At 40.9% G+C, this 16296-nt stretch overlaps 1 protein-coding gene and 1 long non-coding RNA gene across 2 annotated transcripts; one reads left to right on the top strand and one right to left on the bottom strand.

The window, feature by feature from the left end:
- The first annotated feature begins 1359 nt into the window (after positions 1–1359).
- Positions 1360–12912, top strand: LOC118408621. The gene is made up of 10 exons (XM_035809439.1): positions 1360–2757; positions 3064–3428; positions 3880–4032; positions 6769–7544; positions 8105–8209; positions 9286–9408; positions 10034–10198; positions 10903–11100; positions 11751–11931; positions 12449–12912. Exons 2-10 carry the CDS (start codon positions 3164–3166, stop codon positions 12766–12768), a joined length of 2286 nt encoding a protein of 761 aa, XP_035665332.1. The 5' UTR covers positions 1360–2757; positions 3064–3163; the 3' UTR covers positions 12769–12912.
- Positions 12913–14607: 1695 nt separating this feature from the next.
- On the bottom strand, positions 14608–15468 carry LOC118408626. The gene is made up of 2 exons (XR_004830324.1): positions 15357–15468; positions 14608–14739 (listed from the first exon to the last, which is right to left on the bottom strand). It is a non-coding gene; the product is annotated as an uncharacterized LOC118408626 (long non-coding RNA).
- Positions 15469–16296: the final 828 nt, after the last annotated feature.

Raw genomic sequence — 16296 nt, 5'->3', positions numbered from 1 at the left:
CAACGCACTTATCGTTAAGAGTAGAGGCTCTACCCGTTGTATGTGGTTTAAAACCTACAGTCCTTTGCAGCAACTGGGGCGAGAAATCACTGTTACATTGAGATCATTAGGCGCTGTATACAGGCTGCCATTTCAGACCCTTGCGATTTAGCCCCGCCTATTGTACGCTCCTTCCAATGCAGCCCCTGGCTGCAAAGAGAGAGAGGTTGACCTAACCAATAAAGTAAAACAATAAATAAATAGTTGTTATGGAAACTTGGTGGCTGTTCAGAATAAATAGGTTCATATAATAAGAGGGACTCAGATAATATGGGCGTAACGGTATATCATCTGCCAGACATTTAACATGTGCAGTGGAAAATGAAACACATTGCGTAGTTTAGTTTCAACTCAAATATTGAATTCCAAAGTTATATCAATTTGTCTTATAAAAGGTTTTCTCATTAGCTCTTGAAGAATATATTAAGTGAACTTCACAGATGCTTTACTAATACATAATGACTCATGTGTACAATTAAATGGGCATTCCACTCCACACAGGAGTGTTATTTTCCGATAGATATAAATTTTAGGAAGTGATAACTGTATACTACTTCACATTATACGATAAAGTACCCAGTTGCTCCACATGCCTCAAAAGCATTCAATGTTCTACTAAACTCCCCAAGTACCCTCTAATTGAATTAATCCTATGGCTGAATACAATGCAAAACTTTTAGGTAAGGTCACAAAACTAATTTCAGGTTCGCTAATAAATCTTGTCTTGTTCTTGTATTCTTTGCTATCTTATGAGCAATTTGCCTTCTCGGTGTGCTTAGCGTACCTCATTTATTCCGAAAATATGTACGATAAACAAAGTGTCTATGCGTGTAAGGAATGCATAGGTAGGGTCTGCATGGGTTTAGTGAGTGTCATTATTGTTTTATAAAACACACGTCGCATAATTCATCCCAAGGTGAATTCCACAAAATTCGGCTGATTATGTATTCATTGACACATTATCTACTGGAAAACAATACTCCCTTCTGGAGTGGAACGTCACATGACCGAAAAATTGAATTGGTAGTCAAATGCGTCATTTTGTTTTTATTTCAGAGAACTCTTCTGTGGAATACCTTTGCTCCATTCAAATATGTACTACGGGATAAACATGTACATATAATTACAACATCAGAAACAATCGATTGCAAGAAGAGCAGTCAAAGACTGTTAAGTTGAACATCGAATACTATATACTTTTACTATTACACGAGGTACCAGACAGACCACGGGTCGGATCGCCCGACGGCCGAAAATAATAAGGATAAAATAATAAGAAGGATAAAATTTGCCACATTGTTTCAATCTTGAAAGACATCCATTCGAGAAAAATCATGTGGAGTGCTTTCTATACTTAGTAGTCGATGGAAGCCTGTGTGATACGGAAAATCATCGTCCGGTCCGGAACATCCGTATCGAAGTTATCGTGACCCTGGTATGACTCTGAAAAGCTCGTATCTGACAATATAGACGGTGGTCAGTCGGGAAAAATCCATTAGTCGCAGTCTGATGTCCCACCATGGTTTGGCTCTTTTCAATACCGTCAGGGGGATAGCCAGAAAGTAGACGATCATACAATCAAGTGGGGAGTTTACCCGCACACTGGCAAAATTCCTTCCTTTGAATTGTATATCAGCATGGCGTCTGGTGGCTCCCTCTCGTCTGCGGACATTTTGAGTGCTAATTGCCCAAACGAGATTAAGAAGGAAAGGAACATTGAAGAAGCATTTTCACGCTTCACACTGACTAAAGATTATCAAGTAGTAGACCTCACCGAGTCAAAGGTTGCTAACACAGACAGTGCTTGTCTTCAACCGAGCATCAAAATGCTTCAAAGAGACAATGGTGACAGCGACATGCTAGTTGAAAACCAAGAGTTTACTAAACACAACGACAGGAGAGTTAACGGCTTTCTGTGCAATGTAAGTAATGGCGAAGATGTGTATGACTCCCCGGTAGACCAAAAGGAAGATAGTGGGGGGAAACCTCCTGCAATTAATGTTCAAAAGGACAGCAGCTTTCTCGCATCTCACGTAGATTTGCAAAATCGGAATTGCACAAAGGAAGATAACAAAACGACCGTGCTAGGTGTGGAAAATGGAACATCTGACACCTTCTCGTGCACATCACCCAAAGAGGTATTTGGCGAAGGCCATGTGGAGAATGGAGACAAAACTGGCACTAACCATAATGTTGATGATACTCCGGTGACAGCCCAAACAAAAAAGCACGAAAATGCACGTGGCAGTCGAGACCTTCAACAAACTCCATGTAGCCAGTTAGCCTCATACCTACTTCAGGGTTGTAATGGGGGAAGTAAAACCTATCAGGGACAAGTGATCGTGACGGATCCGTCGAAGCGTACGTTTGATATCAAAGATGGTGCCACCGTTCAGATTGATCAAGCGCGTGAAGTCGTTGTGAAAGAGAAGGCGACAGTGAAAGATTCATCTGCAATACTACTGGGAAAAAACAATTTGCTTTGTCTGCCGTCATCAAGCCGAGATACAGACATGTCGTCGACGGCTGCTTCTGAACCCCCCTCCCAGACTAGCAGCAAAGAACTGCATTCCTCTATCAGCAATGTACGGATAGGAAACGTTGATAAGGTAGTTGTGCTCTGGGACTTTGAGTTTGACAGTTGTAACGGGATACAGATTGGAGACGAGAACGTGACTAAGGTGGTGAATCGTGAGGATTCCGCCGACTCAAACCCTGGTAAGAATTTAAAAAGCTGCTATTTGTACTAGCCAGATATAGTTACATTTACATTACTACTTTTTTCAACAGGAATTTGGATTTATTTTTCTATGCTACCCCAGTGGGCCGTAGGATTATAATGATGTATACAGAAATACATTTATGTTTCACTTATTTTCAAACTAAGAATATCTATCCCCCTTGTGTCATTATCACCCGGTATCTATGTCATACCTGCATTTAACAAGGTTTTGTATGTAAATTGCTGTAGACAATTATCATGATATTCATAAGTCATGTTAACTTGCATCTTTTATCCTGTAGATTTTGTAAATGCTTGCATCGATCTGGATATGGATGACCGTGACGAAGATGACATATTTGAGAAGCTGGGAGATGTAGATCGCCTTCGTTTTCCAGGAGAATGGCTTCGCGGGGCGGAGCTAATGTTGAAATTGAGGGCGCTACGAGGGGTTGCATTTTGTTGAAGATGAAAGTACCAACTGAGGAAGATCGACTGCAACTTATCCAAATGGTCAAGGATGGAACCTTTAAGGAAGTCTTTTTGGAAACGTTCTTGCCGGATTATGCAAAGCGTGGGAAGGATGTGCGTGTCAACCTCGCCATTGCAATTACGAATCCGTCCCAAAAGGTTGTCGACGAAATGCACGGGGCATCCGCCACAAACGGTATGTTGTCAACATTCAGCAGGTGCATGTAATGTGCAAACATTTCATTTGGTTAATGACCGGAAACACAATTTGGTAAAACATAGTTTCACAATATACAACGAGTGATGTCCTTAACCCTATCTAGACTGGGGGGGGGGGGGGGGGGGCTGAAAGTGCCCGCGCCAACTTTGACCTCCCATAGCTCCCAAATGGCTTGTGCTAGAACAACCAAACTTGGGGAGTTTTCCTAAAATATTGTTGGCAACAATCTTTAAAAAATTAGGTAAGTTTATGATTTCTCGTGTTGCCATGCCAACGGGTTTCTGAAAGCCACCCCCCCCCCCCCCCAAGGCCAGGGAAGGCCCATAAAGCCCAGTCTGGATAGGGTTAATCCGAATCTTCATTATATGACTCACGCTTTGAGGGGTCTAGTGGAATATGTCTTGACTTTCTGTTCTTCATCATTAAGGTACCAGGGATGTGGTGGTGGTAGAGGTTAATGGTCCTCCAACCACACCCGGAAGCTCGGGAACATCATCTCCATTGCCCCTATCAGCATCACCCGGAGAAACAGATGGTAAATGTGCATCACAGTCTGGATCAGACATGGACTCAAATGGAGGTTTGATGATTTTCATGTCTTTGTTCCTCTTCTAGAAAGTGTGTCTTTATGTGATTTGTGAACCAGATTACATATCAATAATGTTTTATGTATGGTAAGAAAATTTAGGAAATATATTCATAAGGTAAGAAGATTGCAATTTTACCATTTTACCATTTCCGGCATTTAAAAAGTACTGCTGTCATTGACTTCATTATTCAACACATTTATTTAGCCCTGAAAAGTATTTTAGGACAGAAAACGTGATAGTTCGAAAAGTTGTGATAACTTGGTTTTTAGCGGTTATTTCAATAATTGTCTATATGCTAGTAAAATAATGTGATAGAGTTATGATAGAGGGGTGCTATCCCATTTTTTCTCTAGTAGACACAAATTAAGACCAATCTTTTAACCTTTTACTGGTAAAATAATGGGATAAAGGGTTGCTATCACACTATTTCACTAATAGACCGACATCTCTTACTAGAAAAATAATGTGATAAGGGGTTGCTATCACATTATTTCACTAATAGATACATTCGTAACATCACCTTCTAGTAAAAAAAAATAAACGTGATAAGGATTGGTGAGAGTGCCAGTTTAAGTTATTACACGGATGTCGTCATGCTGCTGGATGAATTCATGGGCAACATGTCTTGGGCCCTACGTATACTGTTATGATACTGTTGGAACTTGCACGAAAATATATGTCGTTGGGTTTTACGGAAGAAGCCCATGTATATGTGGCGAGAGAACTTGTTTTCTTGACAATAAAGACAATAAATAGACGCAAAATTTACAAAAAATAAGGCGCTTACTTCTGCTTGATGAATAGAGTAGCCATACATCTGTTTTCAATTCTTTACAAACTTAGAAGAAAAGGCAATCATACACTGATATATTCAACTGGCCTTTTTCTTACCTTGCAACCAATTGAAAACAGATGTATGGCTGCAACAGTATGGCTGTTGTATTCACCAACTTGGCCAAGCAGATGTAAGCGCCCCAGTCTGTATAGATTGTGCGCTTTTTTCTTGTCGTTTTCCTTCTTTCGTAGAACCCAACGACCTACATTTTCGTGCAAAGTTCCAACAGGATTATAACTGTATACATAGGGCCCAACACATGTTGCCCATGTATTCATCCAGAAGATGACGACATCCATGTAATAACTTAGTTGTACGGAAGCTGACTAGTTACTAATGTGATAGGGGGTGCTATCACATTGATTCGCTGCTAGACGCTATTTCTTTTTTTCCTAGTGAATTGATGATCATTAATGTGATAGTGGTATGCTGTAAGTAGACACACATTTTATACATGTTTAGGAATGTCGTGTGTGTGTGTGTGGGGGGGGGGGGTATTTCTGCCCCCCTCCTTCCTCCTTCCTTGTCGAGTTGTAGTTTTCTGAAAGCTTCTCCGTGCATCTTGCAACTCGTAGACTAGACACTTCAAATCCTTCCGTCTGACCTGTCTGCTTACATCTAGTTGGATGCGCTATCTATCACTTGTACAGCCCCGCGCCATGTCGTGAATGAAAGAATATATAAAGGAATGAATGAATGAATAAACAAACGAATGAATAAAAGAGTGAACAAACTAATTAATGTATAAATGAATGGTTCTATGACATTCTGCAACTAAAACTTTTGCGCAGTGACAACGATACACTGATGAGATATATTCAACTTGCATTTTTCTTACTTTGCAACGAATTGAAAACAGATGTTTGGCTGGTGTATTCACCAACTTGGCCAAGCTGATGTAAGCGCCCAAGTCTGAGCAGATTTCGCGCCTATTTTCTGTTTTTTTTTCCTTCTTCCGTAAAACCCAACGACCTACATTTTCGTGCAAAGTTCCAACAGGACTATAACAATATACGCAGGGCACAACACGTGTTGCCCACGTATTCATCCAGCAGTATGACGACACCCGTGTAATAACTTAAACTAGCCCATTCCCCAACCATTATCACGTTTTCTTTTTCACTAATAAGAGTACGGAAGCTTACCAGTGAAGTAATGTGATATGGCCGCTGTACTCGTGACATATAGTGCATCCAACTAGAAGAAACCAGATAGGTCAGAAGCACGATCATGCCCAGCGCCGCGCCAGGCGTAGATTGTAATCAATGCTTGGTCCATGTCATCGTGTAGGCTTATGAGAATAGTGAAAGGGTCCGTCGTCACGGTAGGCAGTCTGTGATCTCACGACATGAACTCCACTCGGCATGAGGCAGAACACGGGACGTGACAAGCTCACAAATCTATCACCAATATTTGGCCCCCACAAACGAAATTTGCTGCCGCCGCCTCTGCAGTCAAACCTGTGTCTAAAGTGGATACTCAAGGGACTAGGGAAATTTGGCAACTATAGACAGGCGGCCACTATAGAGAAAATGCTGATGAATTGAACACGAGCGATAAGTTACACGTGACTTCAGTACCCACAATTCTCACCAAGTAACATTGTCTTGATCGCCTCAAAATTCATCTGACCCTGCCAAAGTTAGATCTACCAGAAATAATTGATATCATCCATGCGCAACGTTGGTAAATTTGCCGACAAAGACTTGCACTCTAACGTTCAAGGCACGCAGATTTTAAGTTAGAAAGGATGAAGGAATCTTCATTACAAATCTGCAAGTATTGTGGCTTATGTACTTTAATTAGACTTGATAGTGGAGGCTGAGTTTTGGTAGGAAATGTCTGATCAGCCTGTCTTTATAATGTTCCTTTTCTTTGTCGTGTTGTACAGGACCATTCAAGGACATGCATCCATTTGACGTTGACATTGCCCCCCACGAGAGTATTCCGGAGAGGCCTGCACGACTTGTCATCTTCCCTTCCCACATCAGCGACGTCAAGAGATACAAGCAGAAACTACAGAAAGACGTCAACAGGAGAGGAGGGGGGCAGATAGCCACCATAAAGAGAGAGATGCGTCAGCTCCCAATGGTTGTGAAACTGAAGGAACTGGATAATTTCAGCCACTTGCAGTTAGGGTTCAGGTTCGAGGTCTCCCAACAGTCGTATTTCTTCGGTTGCAACGAGGGGGGAGAGGAGATGAACAACTTGGTGAGCTCGTATCGACACGACAGGAGGAACAGTATCTTCCAATTTTCTGACGGAAAGATGATCTGCTTGCCCGGGTCAGCGCCTCAAGGAAGAAAAACACCAGGTCACAGGTGTCTGAGAAGACTGAGAAGTGAATCGCACCTGCCCAAAGGGAACAGACATCATGTTCTTCAGCGCCAAGTTAGTGCCCCAGCAATGGTGTTCCCTCCTGAAGATATGGAGGCTTTCAGTCACCATGAACATATCGACCCTCCGCTAGATCTCAATGGACCTCCCATTCCTGATAGGCCACTCCCTCCCACTCCCGTACATGAGCCTGTTCCCCCCCTCCCTCCAAAGCCTAGTGTCAGTTGTGAGGAAAGCAGTGGGTCTCGTCCATCCACAGACGAAGGTGGTACCGTCAATCTCTATTCAAATGAGTGGGCAGCCAGAAGGTGCACAGAGGAACTGCAGGGGGTGAGCCTTTTTTTTTGCATATCCAAAAAGTATTTTGTGTATTGTATGATGAGATTTTTAGTCAAGCATTGGGAATATCTATTAGTAAGTTCTTTTGTGTGTGATATTATATCTAGTTCTGGCCAACTATCGGTTTTCCAATTTGTGAGAAAGATGAATAATAGATGCTTTTCCTAATGTCATTATGTTATGTGTAACAATGCTAAACATTTTCTCTCATAATTCCACCAGGTGCCATTGACCATCACATCAAAAACATGATCCTTATAACTAAATATAGTGGCCTTTTTAAGATTGTCTTGAACATCTGAATATCTGAAATGTATAAATGTTGGAATTACTGATGCTGCATCGGAACAAAGTTCCCTTTAAATCACTTTCAATTCATGTACTTTGGCAGTATTATGGCACCCGATGGAATTATCAGATTAAATGTTAATAAAACTGATAATTATATATTCTTGACACTGGCTTTCTCTTGGTATTGTGTTATTGATTGCATATGATATTGAAAATCTCCTTTAGCCTGATGCTAAATGAAGACATTTGTATGTTTCCAGGGAGTGAAGTTGAACATAGGCATCCTCGCTGCCAAGCCCCAGCTAGGGCAGACCTGGATTGTGTATGTGCTGATCTACCAACAAGGGGTGTCCTTTAAGGAAGTGGTATGAACATTCTTTATAATAAACCTTGATCTCATCCAAAATATAACTACATCATGATCAAAATCTTCATCTTCAACATTAATGGCTATCATTTATCAAAAGTTACATTCCACAACCACCTGCAAAATTTGGGAAAATTGGAATTATTTTGAATTGCTGCTTTTCAATACTCCATTGTCATCTTTACGTAACCTCCTTTACACAGCGAGCAGAGTATTATTGGACTGAGAAGAGCACTTTGAACCGTTTACAGCTTTCCGCAAGTACTTCTGTTACCCGACTTCTGATATCATAATGACCCCAGCAGGGGTCTTCAAGCATCAATGAAAATGCAAAATATCGCATGATTTTGAGGTAAATCATGACATTTTTTTGAGACTGACAATCTTGAGATCTTCAGAGACAATCTTGAAATGATCTCAAGATTTTTTCCCAGATATCTCAAGATTTGGGACTTTTTCAAAGCAACTTTCAAAATATCTCAAGATTTATGTGAAGCATCAAGATTTTTCAAAAACATCTCAAGGTTGAGGCAAAAGATCAAGTCAAAACATCTCAAGATTTAATACAAAATCTGAAGATCCTTGGTATAAATCTCAAGATGTTTTAAAATTTTCAACGAAGCGTGAAGAACCATGCTGGCCGGTCATTATGATCCATTGAGTACCAGAGAAAATTTTCATAAATATCAGATACATGTACCTGGTATGTAAAATAAAACTGTAAAAGGCTACTGTAAAAGTACAAAGCATTAGTCCAAAGTGCTCTGCTCACTGACAGTTTAATAATAATTTGCTCACTGTTTTAGCATTTATAGTCCTAAATATATTTTTTTCTGTGTGCATGCTTCTGACTTTTGAGTTTTGTAAAAGGTAACTATATCATGCAAGATTTAGACGCAAGAAAAAAAGCACTATTCAATGACTTTTGTATGGTCAACTAGTCAAATTAATAATTTAATACCAAATAATTAAGGGCAAGTTAGCATATGTATAATGTAATTCGTTAACTTAGTAATATTACTATATACTGATGCAAACAACTTCATTGTCTGACTTTTGTCTTCCCACTAACAGAAAGAACAAAACTTCCCAGATAAAGTGGACATAGTCTGCCCTCCTCGGGCATTCCAAGTGGTGCAGCATCTGTCAATCAATGCAGAGGTACCCAACGGATGGATCACAGAGGAAGTTTTTAAGGTGAAAAGAATGTTTTATAATGTACGCTTTAACCGTCTTTGTGGTTCCTGTAGAAAACGTTTCAATTTTTTCTGGTAGAAGACTTGCACACTATGCTGCTCACAGAACATATGAAAGATGTACTTACAATGTATGTAAGAGAATGTTTGTTCACAATCGGAAATATTCGAATGTTTGTTATTTTTATTGCTTTCCTGGCCTAAAATGCATGGCGGTGTAACACTCCAGGTTTGTATTGAACAGTACAAGCTGCATATCTGGACAGATATACTCGGACGCTTGGAAGGACACATTAACTCTTTCTTTAATATGTGTGGTGGGTTATTTTACATGCTCAGGGTTTGGCTCTCCAAACACAGGACCTCGACTTAACGTCCTATCCAAGTGACGTCCCAAGCCGTAGCTCGGTTTTTGCTTACACCAATTTGAAAGTAAAGTGAGTAAAGTCATGTTTAGTGCCTTTCCTAAAGTCAAAGAGTCAGAGCATGTCAGCGGACTCCAACCCTTGACCTTTGGGTATATGGCGAAGCATGCCACCATTACACCATGCACGGGCACGGTGACAATACTGTTTATTACAATTTAGATTTCAAAGTACACCTGTTTCCTCTTATCAATCTTGCAGGAAATCCGTTGGGAGAGTTTTGATAAGCTGGAGGACCACTACATCCATGAGATCTGCATTAGCCACAACAGTACTGACCAGAAACAGTTCCATGGGCGGATCCATGTTCGGCAGGGTCTCATCAAAACTCTCACCCTCAACATCATCACCAATTTTTCACTCTACGTATGTAAATGCATACTTGTTGTCTACTGTTCTCTTAGACTACGTTTTGTAAGACTTAGTGTAGCTAGATAGAATTCACTTGTCATCTGTTAAATGCTTAAAAGTAAAAAGATGTAAAACCTAATGAATCTAAATTAAGTTGATTGATTTTATGATTTGATGTAAAGAATTATGAATACCACTTCCTATTATTACAGCAAGAATTTGACCAACCTGTGACATATCACTATTATCAACTAGCTCATAATCATATTGACTAGACCATCCTAACATTTCATTTGTCTGAACAAATTTTGCATGATTTCTCATGTGGTGTATTTTGATAATTGATGGTTTTACTGCAAAATACAACAGTTAATTGCAAGGACATTTAATATACAATGTTACGTTTGGATACAAGAATTACTTTCAATAGAATAATTCTTCGATCAGTGACTCTTTAAAACCTTGATCACAGAATAAACTAGTCTCGCCAGATCACGAGACAAGGCCCAAGACTTGTGCGGATCCCCCTTCCATCCTTAAACTTTGACGTACGTGTTTTACGTGTTTTCAAGAGTCACTGATTGCCTTACTTAATGTGACTGATGAACCTCTTCTGTATGAATTGCTTTGTTACTATATTCTATAATATACAATGCTAGTTTGGCTTCTCTTTCTCTTTTGAGGTAGACAAATTTACCCACTTCTTCCTTACATCCTAGGAACGAGTTGGGCAGAGGAGGGAAGACGAACCCTTGTATGATTTGAAGGACCCTGTCACCTGTGGGAACGGCAGGGGTAAGAAGGGATTCCTGCAGCAACTATCCAAGCGCAAAGAATTCTGCAACCAGATGGATCAAATCAACATGTTCGGCAATGACTATAGATTACTAGGGGAGAAGATCGGACTGGACTATCAGGTGAAATATAAACACGTTTTATCACTTAGTTGTATTATTACATCCAATATGTAATCCATCAGAGCAATGAGGCATTTGTAATTAATAATGTGCTCAAGACACCTACTCAAAATATGGACCTGAACTCATTGATAGAGTCGATGCAAAGTTGCCTGAAATACGCTTTTAATTAAAAGAATAAATAAGTCATTCTTGTTTTATATGTCTATTATCATGACATTGTCTTTTTCATTGCTAATAAAGTTAATTTTACTGTTACAGGAACTCTTGAATTTTTTTTGCATGACCTCTCCACCAACAAGACACTGGGAATATGCATGCCCAATGTTGATAATATTAAATATACTAAAAATTGTATCACAAATTTAAGATTGCAGAAACTTATTTCCCCTCATATCCCTGCATCAATGCAAAAGTAGATGAATTTGCAGTATAGTAAGTAATTAGTGGCTCTGTTTGTGCCTTTGAAGTAATACAGTAACTGAAAAAGTAACTGAAGTTCGAATAAAGTTCCTAAACGGGGAACATTGCGGCTCCAGTGTCTTTTCTTAAGAGATGGTGTAGGTTGGCTTGAGGTTGTCCTTCTCCACATACTCTACTTAAAAAGTAACTGAATTTACAGTAAATTGTGTCTGTTATCTCCCTGTCAGGCCCTCCTGGCCATTGACAGCCGCTGCAGCAGGTCTGCCAGTGGGCTGCTGTCCCCTACAGAGCTGGTGCTGTGTGAGTGGGAGAGGGGGAGATCCACAGTACCCTTCAGTCAGGAGGCTCTGGTGGGGATACTACACGACATGGGACGGCCAGACATCATCCAGGACATGGGCTTACAAGGTAAGCTTTCCCCAATTACTTCATCAGGTTTGCAATAAAGTTATTACATGAAGTTTTTATATGCAGAACAAATCGTAAAAGTCACGGAAATTTCTTTAATAAACAACTCAATTGTTTTTACCAGGTTGAAATTTGTATGTACACTGTAAGTTTAAATGTCTGTAGGGAAGGTGACAGTTACAAAACATGGGCTGAGGTAAGAACCATGTATAATCAGTGCAGTACAATCATGTATGATCCCATGTATACCCTTTTGGGTACAGTTGTAGATTTATACAAAGCTGTCCAAGAAGACCACATACACAGGGATTTGATTAAATCTGCTCTATGTGGAGAGTGGTCACTAGAGACGGGATTCTTAATGCTGGTGTCCATAGATTGAAATAATTATCTAAGAGACCCCCCAAACGTGGAGCAATCACATTGGCCAGGTGGTCTTCATGTGGAGATGGCCACTTGTATGAAATGGAATGCAGAAAGTGAATGATGTAATCTTTGTTGAATTTCTTAAACACAGTTCCAAAACTGAGGGATTTTGCAGTAGACGGGACAACAGCAAACACCATCCGTGTGAGATGGAAACCAGACACAGAAGACATCACTGACTGCACCATCAAACTCAGGCCTGCTGGCGGACAACACTGCTGGACCAGAGCGGCCTGTATAAAGAATAACGGTACCAAAACCCTCCAGCTGGAGAACCTGGAACCGGAGACGGAGTACGACATCCGCATTCAGCCCTCGTTTCAGAGAGTCGACGGGGAGTGGGCGGAGATCAAGGCAAGAACTGTCGCTGTGATGGCGGAGGAAGGGAATGGGGATAAAGATGTACAGTAGGATGGAGATGAAGAGGAACCACCTGATGATCATGATGGCATGGATGAAGAGCAGCAGGAATGAGCTGAAAGTAATACTGAAGGAGGCAAAGGAGGCCTAGGGAAAGAGAAAAATCAATACGTTTTTGCAAATTTTTGCCCAAGGGTTAATAAGCCTATTCGCAATTACCGGCGCGAAATGCATGACGGGTAAAATCCGCCATTTTGGGAGATAACTTGCCAACCCAGTGTTGCGTCACGCGTGTGTAGTGTCAGCGTTTGTTTAAGGAGATGGCGCTCCGCGCCGCGCCGTGCGGCGCCGCAGGTGTTCCCACCTGACAGGTACGAACGTACACCTGTTCTAAAGAAGATTCTAGAACTGTCAGTTAAGAATAAAGATCATTTTAAGTTTTTGAAGTCTGGTGTAAGACGTGTGTTTGTGTTTTACTGACAGTATATGAAGTAAGTGGAGTTTGTTTTTTTTTCATTTTCGTTCCGGCCGTAATGGATGAGGAGGCGGAAGTTTATACACATGAAGAGCTAAGACACAGGACGGTTCTCCATAGTTATACTGCTAATTTGCTAATGCAGTTCTAAAATTGATTGGTTCATGGCAGTTATAAGCTCTGATTGGTTCCTGACAGTAGAAAAAGAAATGAAAAGAAGACACCAGCAAGAGCAATTTTATCCATATCGGGAAAACATAATTATTGTGAGCTCCTACTGCTAGTTTGTTAGTTTGTCTGTTCGCTAAATCATTTCCCATTACACAAGCCACTTCATGAACAAAGGCAAAAGTAAGATCCCGTTGATTTTATTCCAAAAAATATGTTCCTACATCACCACCAGTATGGCAGCATAAATGTACAGAACTCACAACTTAATGTATGAAAAATGTTTGAGAATACATTTGAGGACATGTTACAGAAAGGATCCACTTTTATCTATTACATCTTCATTACATTGTCATTATTATCATCGGTCACAGTTTCCTGCTATCACAACATAATCAGTAAAGGATCATTAAAAAAGTCACTGGCACTCAGCTGCCAGCAATTAAATACAGTTTATCTCTGCCAACTTGAATGGCTTGTATGCCAACTGTTTATTTGACCAAGTCTGGCTGCAGGTTCCGAACCAATGCAGCACAGACCTCGATAATGTCATCTACTGCTGACATGAGTGTTATGGGAAATGTACCCTCCAGTATTTTGACGTCCTTCAGTCGATTGTTAGCACGCTCTACGCGGATCCTCAAGTTTGCAACAGTTTTATTTTCTTTACTTTGTCTCTTGTCATGTGTCGCCTCCCCTATGCTGCTGGTGGTATTTCTAGTGTTGCATTCAGCAGCATCAGGTCCTCCTGGATTGGAAATCCCCTATCTGCCATTATTTTTATAACGTCATTTGGATCAACCAAATCTAAAAAGCCACAGTCCCAGGTAATGAACACATCAGAGGCTCTTCCGCCATAGGTCTTTGAAAGAAAGGAGATGTGCCCATTTGGTGTGATCCCTACAAACGGCTTTAAAGTATTGTGTTTTTATAGTCATACCATGTGGAGGCTTGTAAGTCTAAAGATCTAGGTCTCTCAATAAATATTTCTGTACAATCAATTATGCATCTTATTCTACTACATTGTTTCTTGAACTGTGGTGGCAAGGTCTTGGAAATTGCAGCTCTACTTGGCCATACTATCAGTAGTTGTAGTGTAACAGACAGGAAGCGAACCCAAGTGTTGGCAATCTGTGAGCAAAAACAGTTTTGTCCGACCATGGGTCTTTCTTGTCAGTGGGAAATGCATAGCTGGAAAGGTTGGGGACAGTTGCATCATCAAAATCCTTTTTTTGTTCGGATGATGGCATGTTTTTATTTGGACATGTCCCTGACTTCCTTTTTTTAAAGTTGATACAAGAAGGTTGAAACCGCCTTGGTTGATATGTTCCATTACCGCAGCCGACCACTGCACACAGCCTCATGTTGAACTCCGGCACCTTAAAAAAAAAAGGAAGAAACATTAAAGCAAATATCAACACTTAAACAAAAAATACAGCTTTAAAGTGCAATACACTTCAATGCACATTCTACATGCACCCCTCCCCACCGTCACGTTTGCATAACTTGCAGCGACCTTGCTTGCACATTTATTAGTACAATTTTTCAACCTAAAGCACCAGTTTAATACTAATACGGACATCCAAGCCATTTACTGCGATTATTAGTGTACTCGCTGTTGGTTCTTAACATTTTTTTATCTTTCTAATCGAAGTGTTGGTCACAGTACGAAAGCTCCTCAGTCAGTGCAAGCGGGGTCATGTCCGGACACGAGAGATCACGAGATCGAGACAGTGACCATATCGGCTTTCATTATTGTGAAGACACAAGGTCGTGCATTTTAGCTAACATTTTTACGGTTTATAACATACGTAGGTTAAAATTTCCTAATTATGTCACACTGGTAACCTTTACAGACAAAAACCTGGCTGTAGTGAGAATGGACAAAAATTCTAGAAGTAAGCGGCAAAGATAGATGGCATCGTGCATGGGGGAGGGATGCATGCGTTATCACTAACTGTGATAACACTTGCTTGGATACCGTCAAAAAACGTACCGTAAATTCCTCTGAAGCGAAACTGAACACGGTGTTTCAGGTACACAAGGTTTAGGACATCGTTGGAACGTCAGATCCAGGCGGGTAGCTGCCGTTAACCCCGTGTAGAGGCTAAACATCTCGACACTTGAACATTGAACCTGGACACACGCTGCCCTGTCGAACGCGACTTGTTTATCTCACTTTTTTCGTTGCTAAGGAAATTCCGCGCATGCGTACTGGTAAATGCAAATAGGCTTATTGCTATCTAGTATAAAAAGCTGACTTAAGATTTTAACTTATTCGGTTTGATTTTTTTTTCTGAAACATGGAAGATAAACTTTCATGGTCTTGTCCCTGGTGCTGAACTTACATTCACACTGATAATCCTCCTACTGACTTCACACTGGTCCTGTCCCTGGTGCTGAACTCACATTCACACTGATTATCCTCCTACTGACTTCACACTGGTCCTGTCCCTGGTTCTGGTCTTACATTCACACTGATAATCCTCCTACTGACTTCACACTGGTCCTGTCCCTGGTGCTGGACTCACATTCACACTGATAATCCTCCTCCTGACTTCAAACTGGTCCTGTCCCTGGTGCTGAGCTTACATTCACACTGGTTATCCTCTTACTGACCACACTGGTCCTGTCCCTGGTGCTGAACTCACATTTACACTGATTATCCTCCTACTGACTTCAAACTGGTCCTGTCCCTGGTGCTGAGCTTACATTCACACTGGTTATCCTCTTACTGACCACACTGGTCCTGTCCCTGGTGCTGAACTCACATTCACACTGATTATCCTCCTACTGACTTCACACTGGTCCTGTCCCTGGTGCTGAACTTACATCCACACTGGTTATCCTCCTCCTGACCAAACTGGTCCTGTCCCTGGTGCTGAACTTACATTCACACTGGTTATCCTCTTACTGACCACACTGGTCCTGTCCCT

The sequence above is a fragment of the Branchiostoma floridae genome, unplaced genomic scaffold (genome assembly GCF_000003815.2).
Source record: "Branchiostoma floridae strain S238N-H82 unplaced genomic scaffold, Bfl_VNyyK Sc7u5tJ_247, whole genome shotgun sequence".
Taxonomy (NCBI): Eukaryota; Metazoa; Chordata; class Leptocardii; order Amphioxiformes; family Branchiostomatidae; genus Branchiostoma; species Branchiostoma floridae.
Note: the sequence above shows the minus strand (reverse complement) of the source record. Positions and strands in the feature narration are given on the sequence as shown.